At 39.0% G+C, this 25,389-nt stretch overlaps 1 protein-coding gene across 3 annotated transcripts in view; it reads right to left on the minus strand.

Annotated features, from left to right (window-relative positions):
• Positions 1–25,389, minus strand: part of PPA2 (inorganic pyrophosphatase 2) — a 38,805-nt gene that overhangs the window by 4,448 nt on the left and 8,968 nt on the right. The window contains exons 4-10 of one of the 3 annotated variants that reach the window (XM_072861389.1): positions 21,723–21,776; positions 19,118–19,237; positions 16,647–16,733; positions 15,218–15,344; positions 7,401–7,528; positions 5,499–5,584; positions 3,909–3,978 (exon numbers count right to left, since the gene is read on the minus strand). In XM_072861389.1, the coding sequence (XP_072717490.1) occupies positions 3,909–3,978; positions 5,499–5,584; positions 7,401–7,528; positions 15,218–15,344; positions 16,647–16,733; positions 19,118–19,237; positions 21,723–21,776 (672 nt within the window). The remainder of the gene's footprint in view (positions 1–3,908; positions 3,979–5,498; positions 5,585–7,400; positions 7,529–15,217; positions 15,345–16,646; positions 16,734–19,117; positions 19,238–21,722; positions 21,777–25,389) is intronic. The other 2 variants (XM_072861387.1, XM_072861388.1) reach the window with 2 other exon arrangements.

Genomic DNA, 25,389 nt, shown 5'->3' on the forward strand with positions numbered 1-25,389 from the left:
TGCATCCCTTGCCAAGTTCAGTCCAGCTGCACCTTGGCCTTCCTGACCCCGTCCCTATACAACCGGCAACATCCCTATACTCTTCCCAGGATACCTGTTCCTGCTTCCAGTTTCTGTGCATTTCCTTCTTGCCCTTTATTTTGACCAGCAGGTCTTGACTCATCCATACTGGCCTCTTGCTGTCCTTTCCTGAATTCTTACACATGGGGATTGAGAACTCTTGCGTTCTATGGAAAGTGCCTTCTAGGCCTTAACACCAGGCCATCCCCTCCCTTTCCAGAAAAACCAAAGCTTTATCTCATAATGCAGCGAGAACCAGTGGTCACCATGTACAAGAAGGTGCCTGACACTTCTGGGATAATTGCTCAGAAAGTTTGAGATAAGGACTCATCACCTTCCCACCAGGAACAGATCAAAAACTCATCCCACTAAACGAGGAATCTGTTCACTACACAACCCTTTCATTTGGAACACCGTTTAAAAAAACCAAATAAATAAAATAATAAAAAACCCCAAACCCAAACCAAAACCCCAAAACAAACAAGCAAAAAACCGCCCAAAAAACAGAGCAAAAACCCTACCAATCTTTTGTTTCACAGCTGGACACTGAACAGAAAATTCTGCTTCTGCTGGGTCCCAAATGGAGATATTGTCACAGAAAACATGTAGGGAGAAAGGCAGTTAACAGACTTTCCTGCTTAGATCTGAATTATTTGAAATACATTAGTGAGCATACAGATTCAGATTTTTAAAATTATCAGGAAAAGCCAAATACTTCCCCCTGTAAGACATTGTTCTGCATTTTATCAAAAGAGACTTCATCTGGCAAAGCTCTCTTAGTTCACTTTCCAGTATTATAAGGGAAGAATTATGTGATAAGTCTGAAAAACATTGCTCTACTAACTATATATAGATTGTCTTGGAGATTTTCCAACTTGCAAAGTCCTCAGCAGCTTCTTCACAGAGCAAGTGAGCAAGCAGTTCTTGGGATTAATGTCAAAGCAAGCTTTGGCTGTGCTGGTCAGTTTTACAGATGGCAACACTTAAAAGCCCGAAATAAACAGCACATCTTAGCACTAACACATTCAGCTATAAAGCTCTATTCCTCCTGGGTTTAGTTTTCAACATATACTAACACTGGAGCTGAGAAAGAGATGAAACAAATTTCAGAGGCTATTCGGAAATTTTAACGACCTAGTGTTAAAACTCAACTGGGTTTGTAGTTGCAGGGGGCTGGTGTAATTTTGGCTGGTTCAAACGTTCAGTATGTGTTTCCGTATGCACAGATTATCTTCTGTCTCTTTGGGATTGACTGGACATGGCAACTTCACCAGCTGTAGAATCATTCCTAGTTTGCCACCAATACAGATGACAGTACACATACCCACTGTCTAGAAACTAGCTCAGTGGAGTGGAAATTCCCCAACACAGACAAGCCATTCTAGTCCCACATCTAGGTCAAATAATAGCACAATAAATCCTACTGAAATCAACAGGACTATATTGAGAACTACCCAATCAAAATCTATATGAAATTCTGATTAGTGCACAATTTGGTAAGCATTTGGTAAAGATTTGTTTGTTTTCCATTTGGTTCTTAGTTACAGTTCTCTCACCATAAAAACTGGTTCATAACAATACTGAGTATAGACTTTTGGGAGGTTTTTTTGTTTCTTTTTTTTTTGTTGACAACTCAATATACCTGATTTAAGGCAATTATTACCCACTCAAAAATTCCATAAGTGGAGTCTGACCCAGGAAACAGAACTGTAGGGAACCAGCTCTCACTGTACAAGTAGTTCAGAAATTTTGCAGTAGCCAAAATATGTTCTCACTGTACTTGCATACAAAAATCTCTACCTCAGCTTTCATTCTTCTGTTTTTATCCAGAAGTTAATAGATGGACTTAAATTAGAACAAAATGTATCTGCTTTTAGTTTAAAAAAACCCAAGAAACACAAACAAAAAACCCCAGACAGACACAGGCAGCTTTCATTTAAAATTACCACAGCCATTAAAATTCTGCAGCCAACACTCACATACTTTCACTTCAGTTTGAAAGAGATGAATGCCTGACAACCGAAGTGGGCAGCATAGTGTACTAGACAAAAAGATACCTGCTTAAAATGAGCAAGTCAACTTCCCTGCTTATATTTAGAGTTTGACTGCCCACCATTCATATTTCAATAGCATTTTACTTTTTTTAGTCATCGCAGATTGGAAATTGCATGCAGTATGAACAGTATTTAAAAGAGTATTGCATCTTTTCCCTGTTTGAAAAGTACCAAGAGACAGTAGCCTACAAAGACAGCATTAAAATACTTAGACTGAACTGAAACAGAATGATGGAAAGGAGTATGTGATGACAACTTCACAAAACCAGTATCACTTAAAGAAAATAATATGAGGCACAAAAATGCCAGGAAGTTATATTTGATAAGAAGGCAAGCGCTCATAATAAAAAAAGACATTAAAGTTTGATATAAGGTACCTATTTTATGAACTGGTTTTACTAACCTCCCCCCCAAAAAACCAGGAAAAATTTTCATTTGTTATTAAGAGACAAAATAAGACACTACTGATTTAAACAGCTGATTATTTACTCTACATGCTTCAAAGTACAAACAGCACAGAACGCAAAAGGAAATATTCCTTTGCAGGTTTGCCACCATCCAAATATGTTTGATCTTGAAGTTTTAGTTGCATTTAAACACTAAAAGTTATTTTAAATTTGAAAGCATAGAGGAGGTAAATATTTGCCTGACGTCTAAAAACATATTTGAATTCCAAAGTGAGTTTTTCTTTCATTTAAAACTTACAGTCCTATTAATCAACATTCACAAGTGCAACCATAAAGGTACTTTTAAAGAAGTGCTGAAAGCAAGAGACCTGAATAAGAAAAACAGTTAGGTTTGACACTTCTTCATGACTTAAACCAACTTTTCTTTGCAACTGACAGTCTTATTTGCTTATAACAAAACATCACCCAGGACAACATATTATTACTAGAAACACTGTTGGAATGTTAACTACACAGACAGTGGACAGTGCCTCCTTTGACACCTGAACTTGCATAATTACTGTGACTACTGGGGCAAAACACTGGCTGCCTAGGCAGCCACGCACATGCGCAAAATACCTGCCATGCTCATGAGGTCATGAGCACAGGCTCAACCATGGCATATGTTTAAAAAAAAAAAAGTAATACTTGGGGGTACTTTTCTCCACGTAATTTCTGGTAACTTTGCTTAATTTCTGGCATCCAAAATAGCATATTTTAAAATGGAAGAAATTCTCCTCCGCTAGCATTTGCACATGAAAGCATCAGACCTGCAGGATATTTTTCTCGCCTGAACAGGAAACCTGCATGTTTTAATTTTATGTTAATTTTCAGAATATGACAGGCATTCTTTAAGAAACATTCAAAAAAGCATCCTCCTCTCTTACAGCAATACATTTAATTATGCAAGTAGACAAACAAAGGATCCCTTTAGTGATTAGGGACTACAGTCAGCTAGTCAATGAGTTCTAACACTGGGTGGTAACTCATGGCAACAGGGGAGACAGGGAAGACAGCAGGCTAGATACAAATAGCAGTCCATCTTGCTATTCAGGATCAGAAGAAACAGCACTGCAGAGGGAGGGAAAAAAAAACCAAAACAAAACACCCCCACCAGAACAGTAATGAACCTGCCAGAAAGCACAATTGGACCACTGCAATGAAAGGTTTATATTATAATGCTTATATTTCCCCCACAGCCTTTGTGCTCTTCCTTTTACTTTATGCCTTAAATTTTTGTTTAAGGACCATTTCAGTTTAGCTACTTTATTTCAGTTTTGGAGCTGCTCTTCTTTTCCTATTAATCACTTAAAAAAACACGGTGGAAAAAAGTAAGTATTATCCTTACCGACTGCACTATCAATCGGGCATCCTCCTCACTGCAACAAAACGGGCTGCCACTCACCAGAACATTTGTGCTGAAAAATAAAATTAAAAACATGTTTTATCAATCAGTGGAAGACACACACACACAATTAAGTACCTATAGAAAAAAACACCTTCACATATAGAGCTCAGAAATGTGTATCTGCAAGAAATTAGGAAGTCAAAAACATGAAGTAATCAGTAATGCTGGAAGGGAATGGGGGTGTGGAGGGGTGTTCTTTGTTTCTTTGGGTTTGAGTGGGTTTTTAGGCTATATGTTCTGTACTAGTGCAAGCAGTGCTCACACTCAGTGCTTCTGGTAGCTAACTTGGGTGCAGTTCAGAGGACCGCAGTTAAGAAACTAAATCCCCCCAAAAAGTCAGAGAGAAACTGGCATTTCCTGAGGGAGCTGAAGAACACCTAAATGGCTAGCACAGGTGGTGTGAATATCCCCATCTCTTGTGCCTTGGAGGTTGGCCAGATTCTGTGGCACGCCACCCTTGGTTTGCAGTAACCTGCCTGCAGTATTTAACAAGAAGGAGGAAAAAAACAGGTCAAAATTCTGCTCCTACATAAAGCAGCAGATACCTGTACTGCTTCCAGAGAGCAGACAAACTCTGGGACCAAATACTTTGCAGAAACGTTTCCCTATGAATATATATCCTTTCACACCAAAAGTGAGTTTGGTCACGGGTTTTTAAGGTCCTACACAGTAAATGGCAAGAAGTTCAATTCCTCAAAGCAAGTCTGCAATTTTAATTATTTTTTAATTTTGTCAACATGAAGCTCAGTTTGCATATTTGCATATTAAAATTTGCATATTATCCTACAGTATTCTTGCCATGCTAAAGTAGAACTATCAACCTGTCCAACTGCTAAGGTGTTCAATCAGCTCCAAGAAAGAGAAAGTCACATTTTCCCAATAAAGTAGAAGACAACAGTGACTATCTGAGAACAGCTTCCCCCACAGCCTTTGGCCTCTGGTTTAGCTAATGGCAATCTACAGCCCTTGGAAAGCACCAGGCAAAGACACCTGCCTGGTCTTCAGGGCCTCTGGTGCCAAAACTGCCAGTGCAAACCAGTCCAGAGAGCTTAATAAACTCTATTTTAATTTAGATCAGGCCAAAGGCTAGTAAAGAACAATAATTTGGTTCTCTCATTCGAGAGAACAACTAAAATAGATGGAATGCTAAGCTGCAAAAGAATTTTGCATCACAGCAATGCAGCATGGAAGGATGGAATAAACAGTGACAAGAGGATTTGCATGGAATACAGAGATTCTCCCAAAATGATCCTGAACACAAACTCTGGGGCCGTTTCTCAAAAGCTGAAGTAATCTCTGTCACTTTTATATAATCAAAATATTTTTGGAACCACTTACCAGTAAATCATCATCATACAAAGTGCAATTAGTCTATCATAGTCTATTATCAATTAATTATTAATCAAAACCATGAGTATTCCTGCCATTGCAAAGTAAAAAAATCTAAGCAGTTCATGCACAGCTGCCACATGTTGAATACCACTAGTACAAGCACAATACAAAGAGGAAAAGACGTGACTGGATACTTACCACTTAATAGTACCTCCATCAGCTTTTTTATGAAGCAAAGCTTTCCAGTATTCATGGGTGGATTTAATAATTTCAACAGCAAAATCCTAGTTTACATCAAGGAAAAGTTTTATGATTTAAAATGTTATTAAACAGAAAAAAGCCACAGAACTAGTTTATTAAAACATACTGTTTCATGTGTTATTTTAAGGGGTCTCCTTTGAGGCCTCATTAAATTTCTGGAAAATATAACACCCTTTTTTATGAAATGAAACAAACTTCACTATCTGTCAAATACACTGGCAACACATTCAGGACTTCCCCTCAGTCCACAGCCAGAAAACATGAAGGCTGCACAAAAAAAAAAAAAGAAATCAGCACTAGATGCTAAGCAGACACCTACAGCAGTAGAAAACTGTACCAGGTCCTAAATGGGACAAAGTGTGTGAGCTATGACTCCTCTGTTACACATGCGTATCAGGGTCAGAGTTAATGTTTCCCCTCTAGTGCCAAAATTTGCATTTACTTCATTAATTGCCCAACCATATACTTAAGCATTTGCAACAACGTAACATATCAGCTGCTTAACAGTTTTTGTTTGTTTAAAAACAAATGTAATATTGGGGGTGGGTATGAAAAAGCTTCAAAAAAGTAAAAATAAAGTAAAATAAGTCCTCAGTGTCTAGATGATGATATCTAGACTGGCTTGCAGAAAGCTGCCAACAGAACATTCACATTTCCTAACAAGGAGTGACTTGGCAAAATGCCACCAGAACATTGTGAACTTCACCAGAGCTGCTGGAGCACAGCCACAGCTGACTTGCCACATCCTGGGTCTCTAGAAATGCTTGAGAATTATTCAAGTGCCCCAAACCAGCTATCTCAGGGCACTTAGTGCCTCAAGCCTGAACTCCAACGGCCTGACAGAGATATACGCTATTAAACTGTCACTACAGAGCAACACTCTGCTTTACAGAGCAGGAAAATCTCTCCCAGTTCCTGGGAGAACAGGGGAGAGATCAGGTTATCAAGCCTTACAACTCTACGTTTGATTGATTTAAAAGACAGTTTTAGTGCAGAGGGGAGTCAGGGCATCTCTTTAACCAGACAAAACATGTAAAGTTGTCTGTGCTGGTTAGAAGGCGTTTTGTAACTTTGATAGCACACTGCAAGGCTGAACTAGCTGACACACGGACATCATTCATTAGGAACCTGTGATTCTTTGCCAAGAATAGTCTACAGAGAGTGTGTAATACATGATTTGCAAAGCACTTTTACTCAAATCACACCCAATTTCCTCTGGAAAAATCCAGGTATTTTCTTCAGCAAGGTCTATTCCCAGGTCCACTCTCCTTTCAAACACTGGTCATTTTTACTGTAGATAGTTTAAAACGCCATTCATTTTTTCTAAAAAAGGGAAAAAATTTTTCAGCCTTCAAGCCAAAACCAGCTCAAATGTTTTTATATATAATTACCAGGAAAAAGTATACCCTGAGCAAATACCAAATATGAAAAAATCTGCAACCTATTGTCTCTCTTAAACTGCATAGCCTTAAAAAAATGTCAGGAAAATTTATCAATCAAGACTGAAAAATACCTGGAAAGACAACATGTTCATTCCTCTGATAGAGAGAAAAAAAATGCAGTGGAAAAAAAACTACAAACATACAGATGTGTAAGTCTCATCAGGATTAGGACTGAATGTTTTTTTGCAGACTTCTTTTAATAACCTATGCATTTTCCCTGAATAAAGTGGAAGACAGCAAACATTATTTATTCCTAGCCTAATAAATTGTATTCAAAGATCCCTCATATAAAAATTATTTTTGTTAAACCTCCTCCTTTACAATTCCAAAAATTCTAGGATGTATTAAAGAGGCCATATGACAGAAAGATGCATCTTTAATTTTGGATTATCTTCACCTTGTCTTTAAATTCTCCATTAAAAGCAAACCGATTTTCCGGTTTACCATCAGGGACTTTATATAATCGGAACCAGTCAACTGTAGCCTCAAGGTAACCTGGTTTGTGCTTCTTGACATCATCAATATCTGTAGGTTAAAAAAAAAAAATTGAAAAGGACTTGTGATTTTTACTCACAATTTTTGTAACTTTCATTTTTTAAAGTCTCATAAAGGATCTGCAAGCAATTTGATTTCACTGAGCACTTTCGAAGTCACTGGGGAACTTCACTTTATTACATTAGCTGCCCATAGTTGATATCTTACAATTTCACAACCACACTAAACAGGTAAGCCAGATGCCTCCTGCCCTTCATTAATTAAGACCCAAAGGGACAATGAATAAAAGGACCACACTTGTGACAGGAGAGGACGAAAATTCCATATTTATAGGCTTTCATCTTAGTAGGTACCTCTTGCAATACTTAGATTATTCAGTGAGGTTTTTTTTCCCCAGCAACTGCAGGGACTACAGGCATTTTTTGATAATGAAATAGCAGCTAGTAAAACAATTTCAACACATGGATTTTTAAACCAGCACCTCAAAACAAAATACAGGCTTGACTTCTCCAAGTTACATTAAAGGCATTCCTCTGCTCACATTACTTCCAAATTCAACCCATTAGATACAAGACAGATACATGCCAGAAGCCCTAAACACTAGCTCTGCCGATAACCCTGTGATATCTGCATAGTCACAGGGATAAGCCAATTCTACCTTTACCGCTATAATCCTACCATGCAAAGATGGAACAGGACACAGAGAGGAATGCATGCCATTTGCAGGAAACCCCTGGGAGGCAGAAATGAACATTGCCCCAGTGGGTACAGAGAGATCAAACAGTCACACAGTAATTCTGCTTGAGGGCTATACTGCTATAGCAAAGATGCAATTCATGATCTTAAACGTTTACTTCTGCTGTGCATATCAATTTTTACCGAGTTGTCCTGTGAGACATCTGTCATCAGATGTCATCTGCCATCACTCCTATCACTTGCAATAAGGTGGTCCTATCAGTCCCTTGGCAAATTAACTCTGGCAACATATTTATATGGAAAAGCCTTCAATACAATTTTAATTTATTTTGATACAATAAAGGATTTTGTCCTTTCCGGAAGCCAAGTACTTTTTGTAGCTGGTGTAATCCTTTTCTTTCCATCTATTTCCCTCCTACAGTCACTTCTGATGGAAATGGGAGCTGACTTTTTATTGCTGTGCTTTACATGCAGTCTTCCAGCAATTTCATAACATCACTCTGCCCAGGCCACCTTCCATGGTGTTATTCTCCTCCAGTGTTTTGCAAGTCACTTGCTCCTTTCTCCTTTCCTGATTCCGTCTTGTTCTCTCTCCATACTGCTGGGCTACTTCATTCTCTTCTCCCATAGATATGCCTCACTCACTGACACCTCCTGGTTGGCACCGATTCCTGATGGATACTTTTCTGTTTATCGAGCGCTATAAAATAGATTTTCAGAGTTGCTTAGTCCACAGAATTGACACCTAGTCATGTGCTTTCCATCTTTAAGTACCTACATGTCTTTTTAAGATCTAGTCTGTGAACCTGAACAAAGACATTCAGGTATTTCTAAAGAGAACAGTAAGAGAAGGGAAAAAGTATTGTGCTACAGACCATTCAATTCTCTGTAGACCAAGAGAGATGACACGTGGACTGAACTGTGAGACCAAACCTATGTGAGAAGATATGCTGAGTGTTCACAGGCATCTGATAGATGCCACACCCAAATTCCACTGGATCACACACTACCCAAAGAATAAAACATAAAGCTTTGAAGAACCCTATGTAAATTTTTGCTTCTGCATGCACTTAATAGGACTACGTGTTTATGGACTTGGAGTAAAACACATTTTGAACCTGGCTGCTGGCCATCTGCCTGTAAAACATTAGGGAGTTTCACTGGCAGGATCCCAGAAAAAAGCAAGGGCATATAAGGCTGTGCTAGAAGCAGGTCTTCTAGCTGAAATACATGTTTAAGAGCACAAGAAGCCTTTCACTGGGGTGGGTGGGTGAGTAGGACCAACCAAGAAGGAATGATTTAAGAAAAGGGTGGGGTCTTGGCTGGAGGCAAGATGCTTCATTTGGGCACTAATAAAACTGCAGCTCCAATTCAAGTTGGTTTCAGGGCTCCAGTGTATCATCCTGTTCTCTCCAAGCAAGGGAGCATCCCTCCTCCTATCTTGAGCCCTTGTCATCTCCTCCTCTTGCGAGGTTTGAACTCACAATTTCTAGTACTTGTTGAAGAGACAGTATCTCCTCAAGTCTATAAAGCAAACCAGACTGCTGCAGCAATTTCCTTGGCTCCCAGCAGTGGATGAACTCCTGATCTCCATCTCCAGACACCGCTTAAATTGAAGCATACTTTCTCAGACTGCTGCTCCTTTTTTCTGGTACCTGTTCCAGCAAACTTCTCTCCTAACTCCGCTTCTCCATTCCTCCTACTTGATTATTTGCCACCTATTCCCATAAAAACTGTTCATCAAAAGTGCTTTACAGTCTACTAACTGACATTTGGGCCCTTCCCTATCTGTTGTTCCTTATTTATAGGCTTTCTTTCTATTTCTTTAAAGGACTCAAATATTAGAATAGGCTTTGGGGCAGGCTTTCATTACCTCCTTAAGACAGGGATTACCATCTTCATGGATAGAATCATCTCTCAATTTCACTCACTCTCTACTGGAAAATACCTTGCCTAGGTAAAATGACTACACAGAATCAGGCTACCACATTACATGGCCCCTAAAGTACTAGCTGCTGTATTCTGGTTTTGAGAACTTAATAAGGGGGACAGTGTTTGCTTTTATTTCCTTGGTTCCTTGCAAGTTATTCTCCTTCATCCCCATGCTTCACTTCACTATTCTTTATTATGAAGGACAGCTACTGGGCACCAAACGAAACTTATATGATTGAAGAAAAAAAAAAACAAACAAAACATCCGTATTATAATGGCAGTTGGTGGCAAGCAGCAGGAAAAAGTGCAACAGTGCAACAACAACAACAAAAAAAATCGATCCTGTTGCTGTGGAGTCAGCACATAGCACAAAATATAAGGAAAACAGCAGCTTTCACACCACTCAACAGCTACCTCTTCAGTTCATTAAAAGGCGCCATAGAAAAGCTTGAAAGACAGCTTGTCCTCCACTTTGAAATCCAAACAGCATCTTTGGGGTATCAGGGGGAGGAGGAAAAAAATATACTCAGAAAACAAAAGTGTAAGCAAAGAAAGTGAAAAGAAAAGATCATGATAAGCAGTGCAGTGATTTACTGCACTAGTATCTATAGAAGCTAGCTGCATATTATGATAAAAAATGCCAAAACCCCTTAGATGTCTTTTCCGCAGCAGGCACTGTTAAGACACTTTTTTCTGACCCTGACTGCTTACCTTCCCTTAGAGCTATGTACTCACACTCGGGTCAAAAGGGGCTGAGCAAGACCGGGATTAGCAAGCATGTAGCTGGCCTAACGTGGTTTCATCTCTGCAAGCAAGCCCTGCTCAGAGTGACAGAGCAGAAAGGTCAGGCTCTTGCATGTACATTATCAGCACATACCCACTGGGCTCTAGACAGTAATTTCTTCATACTGCCTACAGTAGTATGAAGTATTTTAGTACTGAGACCATAGGTCTCATTTTCCTGGGCACTGAAGTTAAGCACCAAGAGTTAAAAAGAGATGGCTAATCACATTAAGGGTTGCAGTTTAGTCTCAATAAGGAAAATCTCTAGAGGCTGGCACAAACAACTACTGCTAGCTCTCTGTCAAGGGAGTGAGCCAATGCAAACGCAGATCCCAATTCTATCTGGCTTTACAAAAGAGAGCAACAAAAGCATTTGTACAAAACTACCATTTTTAGTACAACAGATGCTGCTTCTTGCAAGCAAAGCTAAAACAACATGCTTGCAGCAAGCTTTCTAAACAAGGGCTGTGGGAAGAGGACATATGTTTTTAATAACATCTTATAAACATTTACAGGAAGCAGCAGCTACATTCCATATAAAGGCATTTGGTGTATTTTGTGCAGCATGATGAGGGGGTAGGAGGGGAGCCTCAGTACAGATAATTAATTTCTTTATATTGAATGCTTACACAAATCCACAACAAAGGTCTTCAGGGCCTCTGCTGCTTCTCTGCATATAAATACACTCACATGCAAGGGTCTGTAACAATATATGGTACAAAGTATGCAATATGCTTTGCTTTTGCCATTTAGGGTTTGATCACTTAACTCAAAAAGTCAATCTTGAGTTGCACATTGGAAAAGAAGCATGGCAACATAGCACAGTTAACTACACCAGTGCCAGCAAATGGTAGCGCAACAAAGCCAGCAGACATCACCAACTGCTGTTGAATATATCCAGGCATCTTTCCAGTGAGCAATAGCAAAAAAACGGCTGCTAAGATTCCAGGCCGGTAAATCACCTCCAAAATGCCATCCAGCATACATGATTTGTCCAGTTTGCTCAGGGAAGGTAAAATGACCTTCTGAGAGTCAGACTTTTCATAAGCTGCTTCAGCCACACTTCCTGCTTCAACTGCCAGTGATTTTCAAAACCTCTTGTCCAACATGAAGATGCCATACACATTTAGACCAAATTACAGCACAAAAATATCGCTCATCCTTTCTGAGCCCACCCTTGTAAAGCACATCAGATATGTATGTGAATTCCAATATATTAAATTCAATCCGAATTACAAGATAAGCAGACAAGCAGCCTTTCCACTCCAAGAATTTGCTTCTTCTCCTGGCTAGTATTTTACAAAAAATGAACAAACAAAAAAGCAACAACAACAAAAGCAGCCAGACCTATTACACCCCCAAGATTCAGTGTTTCAGTGTGCAGGGAGGTTTTAGGCCTTTTCCCAGCCTTGCTGGGTCTGAAGTTGCTTTGGTGGTCCGCTAGTGGCCATCTGCCTAGCAACTGCCTGAGCAGAAACACAATACAGTGGTTTTCAGGTAGCCACAAAGATGGATCATATTGAAATAGATAAATCTGAAGATGTCCAGTTTTAGTCTAAAAGAAACTTTCTCATACAGATACCTGCATCTGACATACAGCTTGTATTTGGAGTGAGATAGTCCACATGCCCACCAGTATTAAGTGCTATAATTCCAAACAGATTACCTTCCAAAAAGACACTAAGCCCCTGCTACTCCCACTGATAACACAGTTCCCACTTGAATAGATGTTAAACATTGCTTATCATTCCTGGGTATTGTCACTATAAACTAGAGTTTCTCATTGCTCTGTGTGAAAGAGAGTTTTAGGCAGGGTTTCCAATTTAAACCAGTATTTATCAATAAATGCCTGCAGGACACAGTACAGTGGAGTGCTATTAACAAACAATGAGAACAGCTCAGAAGTTGGGACTGCTCAGTTTTAAGTTCTGTGAAGTCTCAGAAAAATCAACTGCACTTATGAGAAAGATCACAATCCCAGAAGGAGAATATACAGAGTACCTGGGGTGTGCTTAAAGCAGCAAGAGGAGTTAACACACTGCACGGGCTCAGGATGAGGTTTGCAAGTAATCACCACTCTGGTGTCTCGGAATTATCTTTTCCAAATGTTCACTGGGGGCTGTGCACATACTGAGCTGAAAGCAAATGCGATGATTCTCAGTCCAATTCGAAATGTTTAGCAAATGATACAAAAGTGACTGGACAGACTTAGAAGGTAACACTTAGCCTCATCTTTCCCTAGGAGGCCACCACCGTAACACAGCAGTACATCAATTACTGAGGGAGATACCAGTTTTATCTGTAGCTGCTATCCCTTTATGCTGAAATTAACTTCTTTGGGAAGGGGGAAAAACAAGTATAAAAGGACATATTGTACTGCCTACTCCAACAGATTTGTTTGTTTTCAGACTGAAGAAGGATTGCTGTTAAACACTGCAAGCTAGTCATGTTTTGTGAAAGCAGATGGGGGCTTTTTTTTTTCTTTTTCTTTCCTTTTGTAAATCCTGGACTGCAACTCCAATCCCAAAGGGAAATCATATTAAACTGGATAAATATTTCTGCACTTCTCTGAACCTCAGCAGTACAGTTCTCTTCTTGAAGTTTTGCACCTATTCTCCAATAAGAAAGGATACACACAAGAATCAACTACAGGCAATGGCCTGCCCATTTTTCCTTTTTTTTTTTTTTAAACAAGACAAACTCTTACTCCCCTCTGAAACAAACTAAAGCTGCAACACAGCTGACAAATCAGTCATTACCTAAAAAAAACAAACCAAAACAAAAGGCTTTCAAATAGAGATACTTAACCCAGTGGCATAAACTGTCCCAGTTTTGCCCCTACTTAGCGGACTCCTTTTAAGTTATCACCCACTTTTTTGATTAAACTCTCTCAGAAATTGTTAAGGAAAAAAGGTAAGAGTTAAACAGAACAGTGTATAAAAATAAAGTGCTAATTACTTGTCTTTTAACTACTGACACTTACATCATATTTCACTGCATATAATAGAGAGGCTTAAATTGATACTAACATTAACAGCAAACTATGACTTACTATGACTTACTATTTCCTTAAACTGAACTCCTTAATATCTAACTGTCAAAGTAGTTAAAGAGTCATAAACACTATGTAGTAATTCATCTGCCCAATGATTTTAAGCAGCATCAACCCAAGAGTTTCCTCTTCCTCATTTCCTCTTCTCCCCTTCTGTCCCCACAAGCCAAGTATTCTCCATGTGAAAGCAACCTGCAAGAAAACTGAGAATGAAGGGCCAGTCCAGTGATACACTTACTTTACATTCAGAAACCAGGAAAAAGCCTCAATAGCCAAGAAACAGAATTCCTTAAAAAGCTACTGGATAGCCCTATTCCTACAGAAAGGCCACTCTGTGCCTTGGTGCTCCCTACCAACAAAGAGCAGCCTCTGATCGTACATACCTGATAGTATATATGGTCTCATAACAATCACTAACTTTTAGACAAACCTCCTCACTTAATTCTCATGATTCCCAGTAACATTGCATTTGAGGAAGCGAACCTCCATTCATCCAGAGAAAAGCTGCACTTTAGCTGTGCTGTAAAAACCTAACTCCCTGCAGTTTTAACACATCTGTATCATCTTATCGAAGAGTCTGCAAGCAGAATTACACCTCACATGCTATTCACATACACGTATTTTAGTACTTGAATTCCATTTGGATACCAGAAGCATGGTCACCAAGAGGACAAGCCTGGACAGGACACTTCCCCCTGCACAGCTAGTCATCAAAGCTGATATTAGAGGGAGCTGCATTAGCAGTTTACTTTGTAAGTTTTCAAGCTAAAAGGTGAAACTTAATCATTCATACTAGCCAACAAACCCTGGAAGTAACCCAGTTACAACTGACAAAACATTGGAAATCTACAGCCCTTTTACAGAATGCAACACAATGCCTGCAAATATAAAAGGAACAAACACTTTCGACAAGGAAAATAAGTGTGCTACATAATCTGAGTGGGTAAATATGCACTATTACAGAGGAGATAAGCCTGTAATTTTAAGGGGTCATTTTCTAAGGCAGTTGTGTTTCAGAAGTCAAAAGAGACTTTCTGCATGACAGGTCCTCTTGAAAATCCAAGTGAACCTTTTCAAAAGCTTAGTGTGAAAGCACATATGCCCTCCTTGAAGGAAGCATAGGATTTAAACAACAACAACAAAGTCTTGCCTTTCCGCTGTCTGCCTCTTCTTGTCCTGGGTGGCCTAAACTCAGGTACCACTCTACTGTGCAAGTTGCTGACATAACTCACATTAAGAAAGATACAAATACTTGCCATGGATTTTCTGAGCTTCTGGGTCATCCACACTGATAGCAATTATCTTCCAATCTGTCTCTCCTTCATCAACAAGAGCTAAAACACCCAAGACCTTCACCTGAACAATCTCACCAGAAGAACGAATCTGAAACAGAACATAATTTCACAGAGATTTGGGAAACACTACATAAAACTTCTTTTACCTTACAGACAAAATAGTTATTACATTTTTGACCAGCAGCTAACAGAATTGCAAGACAGATCTGTAAACCCAGTACACATCTATTTAACACTACTAGCCTTTCTCCCACCATTGCTATTCTTCAACCCTCAGTTCTCCAGTCAGCATTTAAGTAGACAACACAAGCTAGAACATTTCTCCTTCTCTTCTACCTACTTCCCCCCCACATTCTTGATCTTCACCCCAAACTGCAAGTCGAAAGTAACTCATACTCATTTTTTAACTCCTTCCTGCCTCTTGACTCTCTACTTTCTCAACTCTTGGTCTTAATCTATCTCTTGCTGTTCCTTCCTCTAGACTCCAATATACACATATAAATGTACACCCCTTCCCCTGAAATATCAGCACAACTCTTTTTTGCATTTTCTTGGGAACCTTCTCCCTACCAGATAGTATTCCCTTTATAACTCTGGATCCCTTGAAATTCAGCTTTAGGTTCCTTTCCTCAAATAAAGCCACCTTAACTGAGGTCACCAATTAAATTTCTCCTTACGTAAAATATCCCAAGAGATCTGTCTTCCAAACTCATCTGTTTCACAACCCCATCTTTGATATCAAGGAGGATTGCTCCATTCTTTGCTGCCTCCAGATATATGTAGAATTTTCTTTCAGTGAAACCTTTCCCTTATACCTACTAATGGTGTTTGCTGTACCTCTTTTTCATCCACCCACTCCAAATCTCTTAACTTTGCAACACTGCAACAGGTTCCTGTCTTCTTCTCTAGAGAAGAGGGATCTACTTCTGTTTGCACCCATGAGAAAACTCAAACCTACCTCCTTTGTGGGTCTAACCTTGTAAATTTATGTGCATGCCACTGCCATACTTCCTCATCTTCAGAAACCTATTCCTAGCTCCAGTACTGCTAACAGGGGAAAAAGAAAGAAAACTTTTCCTTTCCCAAAAATCTTAACCCCCTCCTCCTTCACCCAAAACTCACTGTCCAGCCAAAGAACTTCAGGGTGGTGTTCTCTTATTTTCCCTTTTATCCAGTACACAGACTTTACCAAATCCTGCTTTTTTTCTGCTTTTTAAAAATCCACCATTTCCTTACCTATTCCCTCCTCAGATCCTCTATTCATACTGTTGTCATCCCCTGAAACTATTACTGTTTTTACTTCTTTTCCATCTGCCCTTCTCTTCCAAAAGTTGTTACCAAATTATAAAATTAACCTTCATAAATTAAATTAATCCTGATAAAGACAAACCTTTGAACCTATTTCACAAACATCAATAGGATCATTATCCCCACAGCATCCTGTAGTGTTATCTGTATGGTTTGGATCTTCCCAGGTCTGTCAAAGGAAAGAGAATTATCAATTACCAGCTAATCTGAAATTACAATTTGTCTAACCAATAAATTACTAAGATTAATAAAAACACCAGTAAAAACATCAGCTTTCTGAGAACAGTCTTGCTCAATGGGAAAAGAAAAAACAAACAGCCAATGGACGGACATTGAGTAACTCATCCTCATATTCAGGACAAGTAACATGAGGATTACTGAGGACATAGTAACAAAAGTATTAACTGTATCTGTGACTCAACAGACACACTTACTCAAATTGCAGTGATTAAGGCATCAGAGGACCCTGAATATGTATTTTTCTGGTTACTAGTGGTTATGGGATTAAGCTAGAACATCCTACAATCACAGTCTTATTATACTCTTTAAATACCATGGCACTAACATAAGTTGCTTTCAAAAACATCTAGACTTTGAGCTAACCAAACTCCTAGATATGGATTTATCATCATCCAACTAGCTTTTCAAAGTTTTTAGATTCAGGTATGAAACATTTCTGAGTATTTTGAGATGCGTACAATCCCAAGAACAGCCAGCAGCTTAAGACCAAAGATGCTTCTCCAGGAGGCAAGTTCAAATCCCTGCTCTGCACTCTGTACAAGCAAGGAATCATAGCTAAGTTATACTAAATTAATTACCAGACCAGTACTTATTTTGTCTCTTACTGGCTAGTAATGAGTAACTCATTCTAAAGTTGAGTTTTCCTGATAGAATTTTGAGTCCAATGAAGTTTTGTTGAAAAGGTGTTAGAAAACGTTTCTTCCAAGGAGCTATACTGTTAGCTCCTGCTGTCCACAGTCAAACCTCCACCTCAAACTTGTTTTTGAGAACTTGACTGATACTAAAAGGCAAAACTGTGAAAAGCAAATGCTCAGGTGTTTAGGTAGCAGAATCATTACCAAAAAATTGCTGAAGTGGAGTCAAGAGAGAATTTCAGCTTAAAACTTATTTTTTCCAATACTCTTCCAAAGCACTTTTTATTTAAGGCTGCATTATACCGGTACTATTCTCCTGCCCAGCTGCACCCCTCCACCCATAGATTAGAAGGAAAGCTCACTAGGAATGGTATTGTCCTCTGCACAGTACAGCAGCTCCTGCAATAATGATAGTCCTACCATCATTTTTTTTCTACTCTGTTCCACAGCATAAAACAGCAGCCACAGATACGTATCTTTAAGCCATATACTAGGGCTGAACTTCTGGCAACTGCTGATCCTGATGAAAAGTCCTCTTGTGATTATGGAGAAACTGAATCGGATTTTGTTTGTTACAGCTGCCAGTAGGAATCTGGAGTATCATCTGGACTTCAACAAGTGGAGATGTAATGATCCAACTTGTATTTTAAAGTTATTACAGAAAATAAAAATGACAATTATCGCCTGCCCTCTCTGACTCACAAGGTAACAAGGGGAGCTGAACATTTCTCCTGGGGAAAGTGTCATCAGTCCAAAATAACGCACTTTGTGCAGGAAAATATTCAAATGTTTAATTCTGGCTTTGTACCGAGGCACACACAAATTTCCAAACATTAAATGGAATTGCTGGTTCCCAACTATACCTACTTGGAAACTTTGTCTACTGAGACTGCTGACTGGATAAGAACTTCATTGCTATACTCCAGCACCTGCCTGGTATCTCCTCTTCAAGGATCAAACATATAAGCAGATTTTCAGGAGTAAATGTTCATTGCTTATGCAGTTAAGTGTAAAGAAAATAAATTACTCTTTTCTAGCTCCATCATGTTCTTCAGTATTAATTTGACTCCAATGTGTTATTCACAGAACTGAAAAAGGTTTAAAACCTTTCATTATGCTCAAAATTTCAGCCATTAGTTGGGCTTTTTCAAGGCTCAAAGTTTTGAATGTGTCATAATCAGTAAAGTCTCACAGTTCAGAGAAAAGTTAAAAGGCAGTTGAGGTTTAATCTAAAAAAGAACAGCCCTTGTGTTCCTCTTTGTTAAAGATATTAGGAAATCCCAATTAAAATTTATGCTGCAATACATGACAATCCTAAATTAGTTTTTAAAAAAATGTCTTGTTTGAGCAGAAAAGGGCTACTTGACAAAGTATTCTTGAATGGCAGACCATGACAGTTTAATTCTGTCACTACAGTACAGACACGCAGACTAAAGATTCGAGATTCCTTGATCATTTAACTCCTTCCTGAAACACAGAACATATTTACACCCACACCCAAATTCTGATCAAAATTTATGGACACCATAAAGCTCAACATTAAAAAAATCCTAATTTACAAATGTATCAAAGAGAAACATCCCTCTTGCAACTGATCTGCATTCAGGCAGTACCCAAGATTTACAAGGCAATTTACACAGAAGACAGAAAACTTTCACCATTATAACAAAAATGTTACCTGTGGGAGGGCACCATAATTCCATATATAACCCTTGTGAGGAAAGATATTTGCCACATATCGAAGCTTGCCTTTCTTTATATCTTGTTTAATGGGATTCAATGGCTCCTCAGTGGCAATCTAAGGAGGGAGGGAGGGAGGGAGGGAGAGAACATGGAAAGCAATTCATTCTGTACCCAACCAGTTAGAAAGCTCCATCTGGGAGCAGAGCATGTGCTTGTGGTTTGAGAAGTATTAAAAGTACAATGGCCTCACTCTAAATCTCAAGGGTCATGTTCAAAAAGCAGCTTATTAAGGTTTTAAATAACATTATGAAGTATGCAAGAAAAAAATGAATGTAAAAGAGAAAGTCATAAATTTATAAGGAGACTGTCATGGTCAAACATAAATACTGAAAAGAACTTAAGTCAGAAGCTCTTGCACTTTATAGTACAAGTTCAACAGACACACAAATGGTGGCACAAGCTCTTCAGGCTTTGACAGCAACAGGGGAAATGTTTCATATCGTCTTCTCACCCACTGTTCATTGCTCTCCTATTGCATACATACCTTCTCTCCATCACCTCTCAGCATACAAATTCTTTTTAGTAAGGGCAAGTTCTGCATAGTCACCAAATACCAACTTCACGCAAATTTGGAACAAGTTAAGCTAGCATTAGAAGAAGGCATTCTTATTCCCAGAGAAGCACTCACAGAAGGACTGAAGTAATTAAAGCTGAACAGTTTATTATTGTCATCACCCTCCCCAAAACCTCAAATACAAACCTGCTGCCTTATAAGTTACCTACCACGCATCAACTAATTCACTGTAACCGTCCTTTTGACACTCCACACCACAACCCAATCCATGTTAGCTTGGCTCTTGCTTACAAACGTTCCTCTGAATGGCATCACAGTTGTTACAGGCTATGAGCACACACTGGCTCAGGTGGTACATAGCTTGCGTGCATAAGCACACAGCCCTTAGTCCATATTCATTTTACAACATCCTTCTAATTTACCTGAAGCACCACCACCAAAGCCATCCCAAAGGAATTCCACCTTTTTGAACCACACCAAACTTAACAGCATGCACTTATTCCACAAGTAAGCCTTCCCCAAGAGCTGAGATCAAGGTTCACACATTTTTCACACTTGATTCTACCTGCTTCTGGTCATAACTTAACAGTGAAGACCTCGAATATGCCACCTGGAACTCTGACAAAAGGGGAGCTCAGCAATGCTTTTTCTTGATGTAAACTGGGACAAAGAGGAGTAACTGACAACAGCAGACGAAAGTCTTGTGAAAAGCACCTTCAGGAAAATCAAGGGAAGAACAACAGAAATAAAACAAACTGAAGAGCAGGAGATCTGGCACTGGGGATGTAACAGTGGGAAACATTCATCCTAAGGCAAGGTTTAATTTCCTACAATCTCCATTCCACGTGAGGGAATCTCAGCATGGAGATGTAGACAAGACCTCGTATTAGCACCTTACCACAGTCTGGACTGAAGGACTGCCAAGACACAATGGCAAGGCAAGACAACTGCCTTAACTATTAGTGCAGGAAAATTCAAGTATATTAAAAGTTATAGATTAGAGACCTACATCTGGTCTCCTCTATCAAGCCAGAAAAGTCTAAACCCACTGATTTCTGAACCTAACAGGGCAGCAAAATTTTCTACTCTTGACACAATGTGCTGAGAGAAGGGGACGGAGAGCAACCTGAGCTTTACACAAAGAGTTCAAATAGCATTGTCAAAGGGAAATTCTGCAAAAGAGAACTCAACTTCCACAATAAATCATCAGCTTAAAATACAAGGTAAATATGCAAGGTAACCCTGCTTGTAGAACAACTACTGTAGTGGTAAACACAGTTCAAATGATTTTCCAGCATCAGGAAAACGAGAAAACAAAATTCTGAAATAACAGGCTGGGGAAGTTTTTTAGTGTTATTTTTAATAATCAAAATAGTTAACAGCTCAACCACAAACTTCTTTAAAAGCATCCAGGAAGCATCCCTAGAATTAATACAAATCCTGGTGAGATCTGTTGTTTCACGAACACTACAGATGAAGCATTACTCAGCTTCTACATTGTAACTGCAGAGGAACAAGCCACTAGGCTCTACTTTTAAAATATCTCCCTGCAGGAGTAGATACTTTCAATCAGTGATGTTCCCAAGTATTTTTTTTTGTCACAAGGAAATGCTTTTTCATTTGCAACTCCATTTGTCAGGATTTGGTCTAGCACACTATACAGCGGAAATGAGAGGAATTAAATCCTCCAAGTGGAATGCTCTATGAGCAAGCAAGAGCAAGACTAAATGTTGGACAATGTCCTGCAAGGCTCTAGGACTCTGTTGCAGGTATGCTGCACTCTGCAGTCAGAGGGCTGTCAAGAAGCAGTGCTCACCGGCAGAAGGGAAACAAGATTAGAACCTCAACACTTTTTATAATCGCAAGGAAAGTGTCTGTATGCACAACTTCAAATTAATTTTTTAACAGAGAAAATTTTATGTGTAAAGAGTAATCCACATTCAGATTAAACTCTGACTATTGAAAGCCAGTGTATTATCATAACTTTCATGAATACCTATAGAATCAAGGTATTTTTCTTAACTACCTCCATTTTTGCATTCGTCCAACGAGGCACTTCTACAACCATATTAAACAGGACCTAAAACAAAGAACAATGGCAGAACTGAAAATAAAATCCACTTGGCAATTAGTATTTCACAATAAGACAAATTCTCTCCTCTGTATTCAGCAGCAACGTACATTACATCTCTCTATTCCAGCTGCTTTTACATTAAGTACAATTTGTTTAGTTCCGCACAACGATACTCAACCTCCTTGGTTCATCCTTCCCCCACCCCACCCCTTTGAGAATATGAACAACTACAAGTAGTGGAAATCCACATGATGTTTTTTATTCCCGTATCATACTCTTCAAAAATGTTCAGAAAGTCCATGGAATGTTTTGCCACAAGGCAGTGGTTCAGTCTACTAGTCAAAGAGGACTGGACATTTGTATATGACAGAGTTAGCTTCCCTCAAAACATTGTCCTTTCCAGTGCTTGGCTTTTTCCCCCTGAGGATTTTTTTCTTCAGACCCTCCCCTTTTGCCTCATTCATTTTTTTAAAAAACCATGCAAATGCAACAACCACTGATATTTCTGATTCTCAGTCAAATCTGGTTGAAGTGAGGCAGAATGAATCCAAAAGTGATGGCAGAGGAAGGACATGGACACAGACACCTCATGTTTGCATTAGCCACCTTTCTAATAGAAAAAAAGTGAAAGTTGTTTTAAGAAAGGGGATGAGGGGGGAATAAACCTAAAACACGTAAACTTTCATGCTTTTAGAAGAAAAATAAGTAATTTATGCCCTTCTTACTGAGGAGGTTAAAGTGACATTTTCCAAAGAAAAAAACTCTGTGTAACTGCTGTAAGGTTTCCTCCTCTGAGGCTGTCAGAGTTAAGCACTAACAAGGAGTAGAGTATTAATCAAAATGGGTAACTAGACCAAACCACCCAGCAATGTCTACAACCTATTTTCTTCTAGATTACTAAAATAACCCCAAAATATCACATTGCCTGAGACACCTCTTCATAGCCAAAGAAAACTTGCATTGGTATTAAAAATCGCAACAGTGCAGGAAGGACAAAATATGTTTTTGCAGAAATTTGTAGGGGAAAAAAATATAAAGTTAAACCAACTGAAGACTTGCACTGACTAACTACACTGCAATTAGGCTCCAGTGGACTCCTAAATATTTGTATTTTTGCTCCTTGTATCCTGCAGCTGCAATAAACAAATACCATTACCAGGGTCAATACCACAGTCTGATTAAAGTAATTCCAATAGTTCTATGATCTTCTCCTCCCAAACAAACCTGGAAGGTGGAAAGCAAGAAAGCAAAGGAAAATCCTAACTGTCACTCAGTGTTTCTCCCACGAGACCACAAGCTATGCACAACCCTGACAGCAAATTCCCAGTAAATTTAAATTAAATTTGCCATCCATAAGTACTGTGCCCAGCATGTCAGATGGAATCACTTTTCCCCAATCAGGTCATACTCAAATAAAACAAGGAAAAAAAAAAAGGAAAAATAAAAAGACAAAGGTGCTTCAGATCAGTTTCATAAAGTACACCTTATGTATATAAGAACAGTTGAAACAGAGAAGTAATCAGAAAGAGAGCTCGAAGATGTCAACACTAAGGAAGCAGACAGAACAAAGTAATATACATGCAGCAGCAGGTAAGGGAAGGGTTGGAAGAGAGCCAAATAAAGTCTGCACATCCATCTGGGAAACACTTGGAAAAAATAAATGCACAGCATGAAAGCCAGTGCTGACAAGAAACTCTTAGGGAACTGCTAAGCAGGTCAAAGAATTGTTCTCACTGGTAGCTACAGGCAGAAAACTTACAAACTACTCCTGGAATGATACATTATATTTTCCCCTCCACCACAATCCTGTATTTTTGTTGTTTAGATGCCACTGTATGTTTTCCTGACCATGTCTAATACAATGGCTTCAGCAGCCTGTAAATCTTGGTTTTGAGCTTTAATTGGTCAAGAGTTATTCCAGGTCTTCACCAAAACAATTCTCAGGGCTGGACAACAACTGGACTGAAATGAATACAATGCTGCTCTCAAAAACAAAAAAGTCACTTGGATTTAACTCAGCTCTAAGAGACCACGCCTTCATAATTTGTGGTATCAGTCAAATGTGAATTGTCAACAGTCTTAAATGTGACAGCCTGTCAGACTAATTTGTATGCAAAAAAATCCCCGAAAGTACTCTCTCTAATGCTAAGCTGCCACAAGCATTTACAAGAGATTAATAACTTCATGCAGTGCTTACATTTAAAAATAAAAAGTTTTATTTATAGGGCCATCACATTTTCACAGTGATGAGACAGGATTCACTCGTGTGGAAAGAAGAGCACATGCTAGATAGTTTGACAGATAGAAAGAGAGAAGTATACTCCTGGTTTTTTAGGGTTTTTTTCTTCCTCTTTCTTATCTTGTTTCCCTCCTTGCCTAAACATCACCCAGGAATTTTTCCATCACTCTTATTTTCCTTCTGACCACTTGAATGTTCTCCCCCATCCCCTCCTGCAAAACCCTCTCTGCCTCAGCTGCAAACAGAAATGCAAGTGTCAGACACCACCTGTCTTCACAGATTACCATCTGCATGTACCATTCAGTGGTTAGTTTTGGATGATGAATGCATCTGGTAATTGACATTTTTATCTTTATTTTAAATCAGTAAAACAAAAAATTCCACCTCACCAAACCCCCAAGTGAGCACTTCTACCCCCTCAAGCAATGGTGAGGCGGTTTCAACAGCACATTTGACACATCTTCCATTGACAGAAAAATAAAAAAGATGTCTCATGAAACAAAAACTATTGGTTTAGAAAGTTTACCATTTAACTGCCTTAGTATGACAGCAGTCAACTGCTCTGCCCTACGAGATCCCTGCTCACTGCAGTCCAGATTCAATCCAACTCTGCAAGCGCCTAATGCAGAAGGGACTCCACTTCATGACAGCAGACTGTACAACAGGCCAGATGGAGTAGTTCCTACAGGCTAGCCTCATGCCAGCTCTGCTGGCTGATGGTTTCTTCAGGACAGTCTCCTGGAGCATGCAAGAAAAGAGGAGGAAGCAGTTTCCTAGATTCAGAAAAAGGGACAGAACCCATCTGCTAGGGGAAGTGACCTAACAGAGCCCAGAGGGACTTTCAACACATGGTATTACGTAGCTTGTTTGACTTTGGGTTAATGTGAACACAAGACAGACATTTGTACTTATGCTCTATTATACCTTGAAGAGGTGATGGGAAAAAAAAAATCCATTGGCTCAACACAGAGAAGTCAAAAGTGCATTTCCTAATTCCTAAAACTGAATATTAAAATCAGCAGAAAATTACATCAAAAGGAACAGCCAGTGTGTCTAAATGATATCCCTTATTTCCTAAGAACTACATGCTAAGTACATTACATGGGAACTCACATAGGATGTAAACAAATATTTGCTTTATCGGGGTGCCTTCTTTAACACTGCTTGGCAACTTACTGCATTCCATTTCAGTTGAACATAATTTTTAATGTATCATTATATTGTTTTTGCTGAGACAAGCAAAAAATCTCTTTCACACAGACAACAGGAACAGGTTTGGTTTTTTTTTTGAAATAAGAAAACCACAAGAAGATAAAAAGATATACAAATATACTTCAACATATTCATACAGCAAGTGTTAAGAAAAGCAGGGAAAATACA

This window comes from Ciconia boyciana, chromosome 5, assembly GCF_034638445.1.
Source record: "Ciconia boyciana chromosome 5, ASM3463844v1, whole genome shotgun sequence".
NCBI lineage: Eukaryota > Metazoa > Chordata > Aves > Ciconiiformes > Ciconiidae > Ciconia > Ciconia boyciana.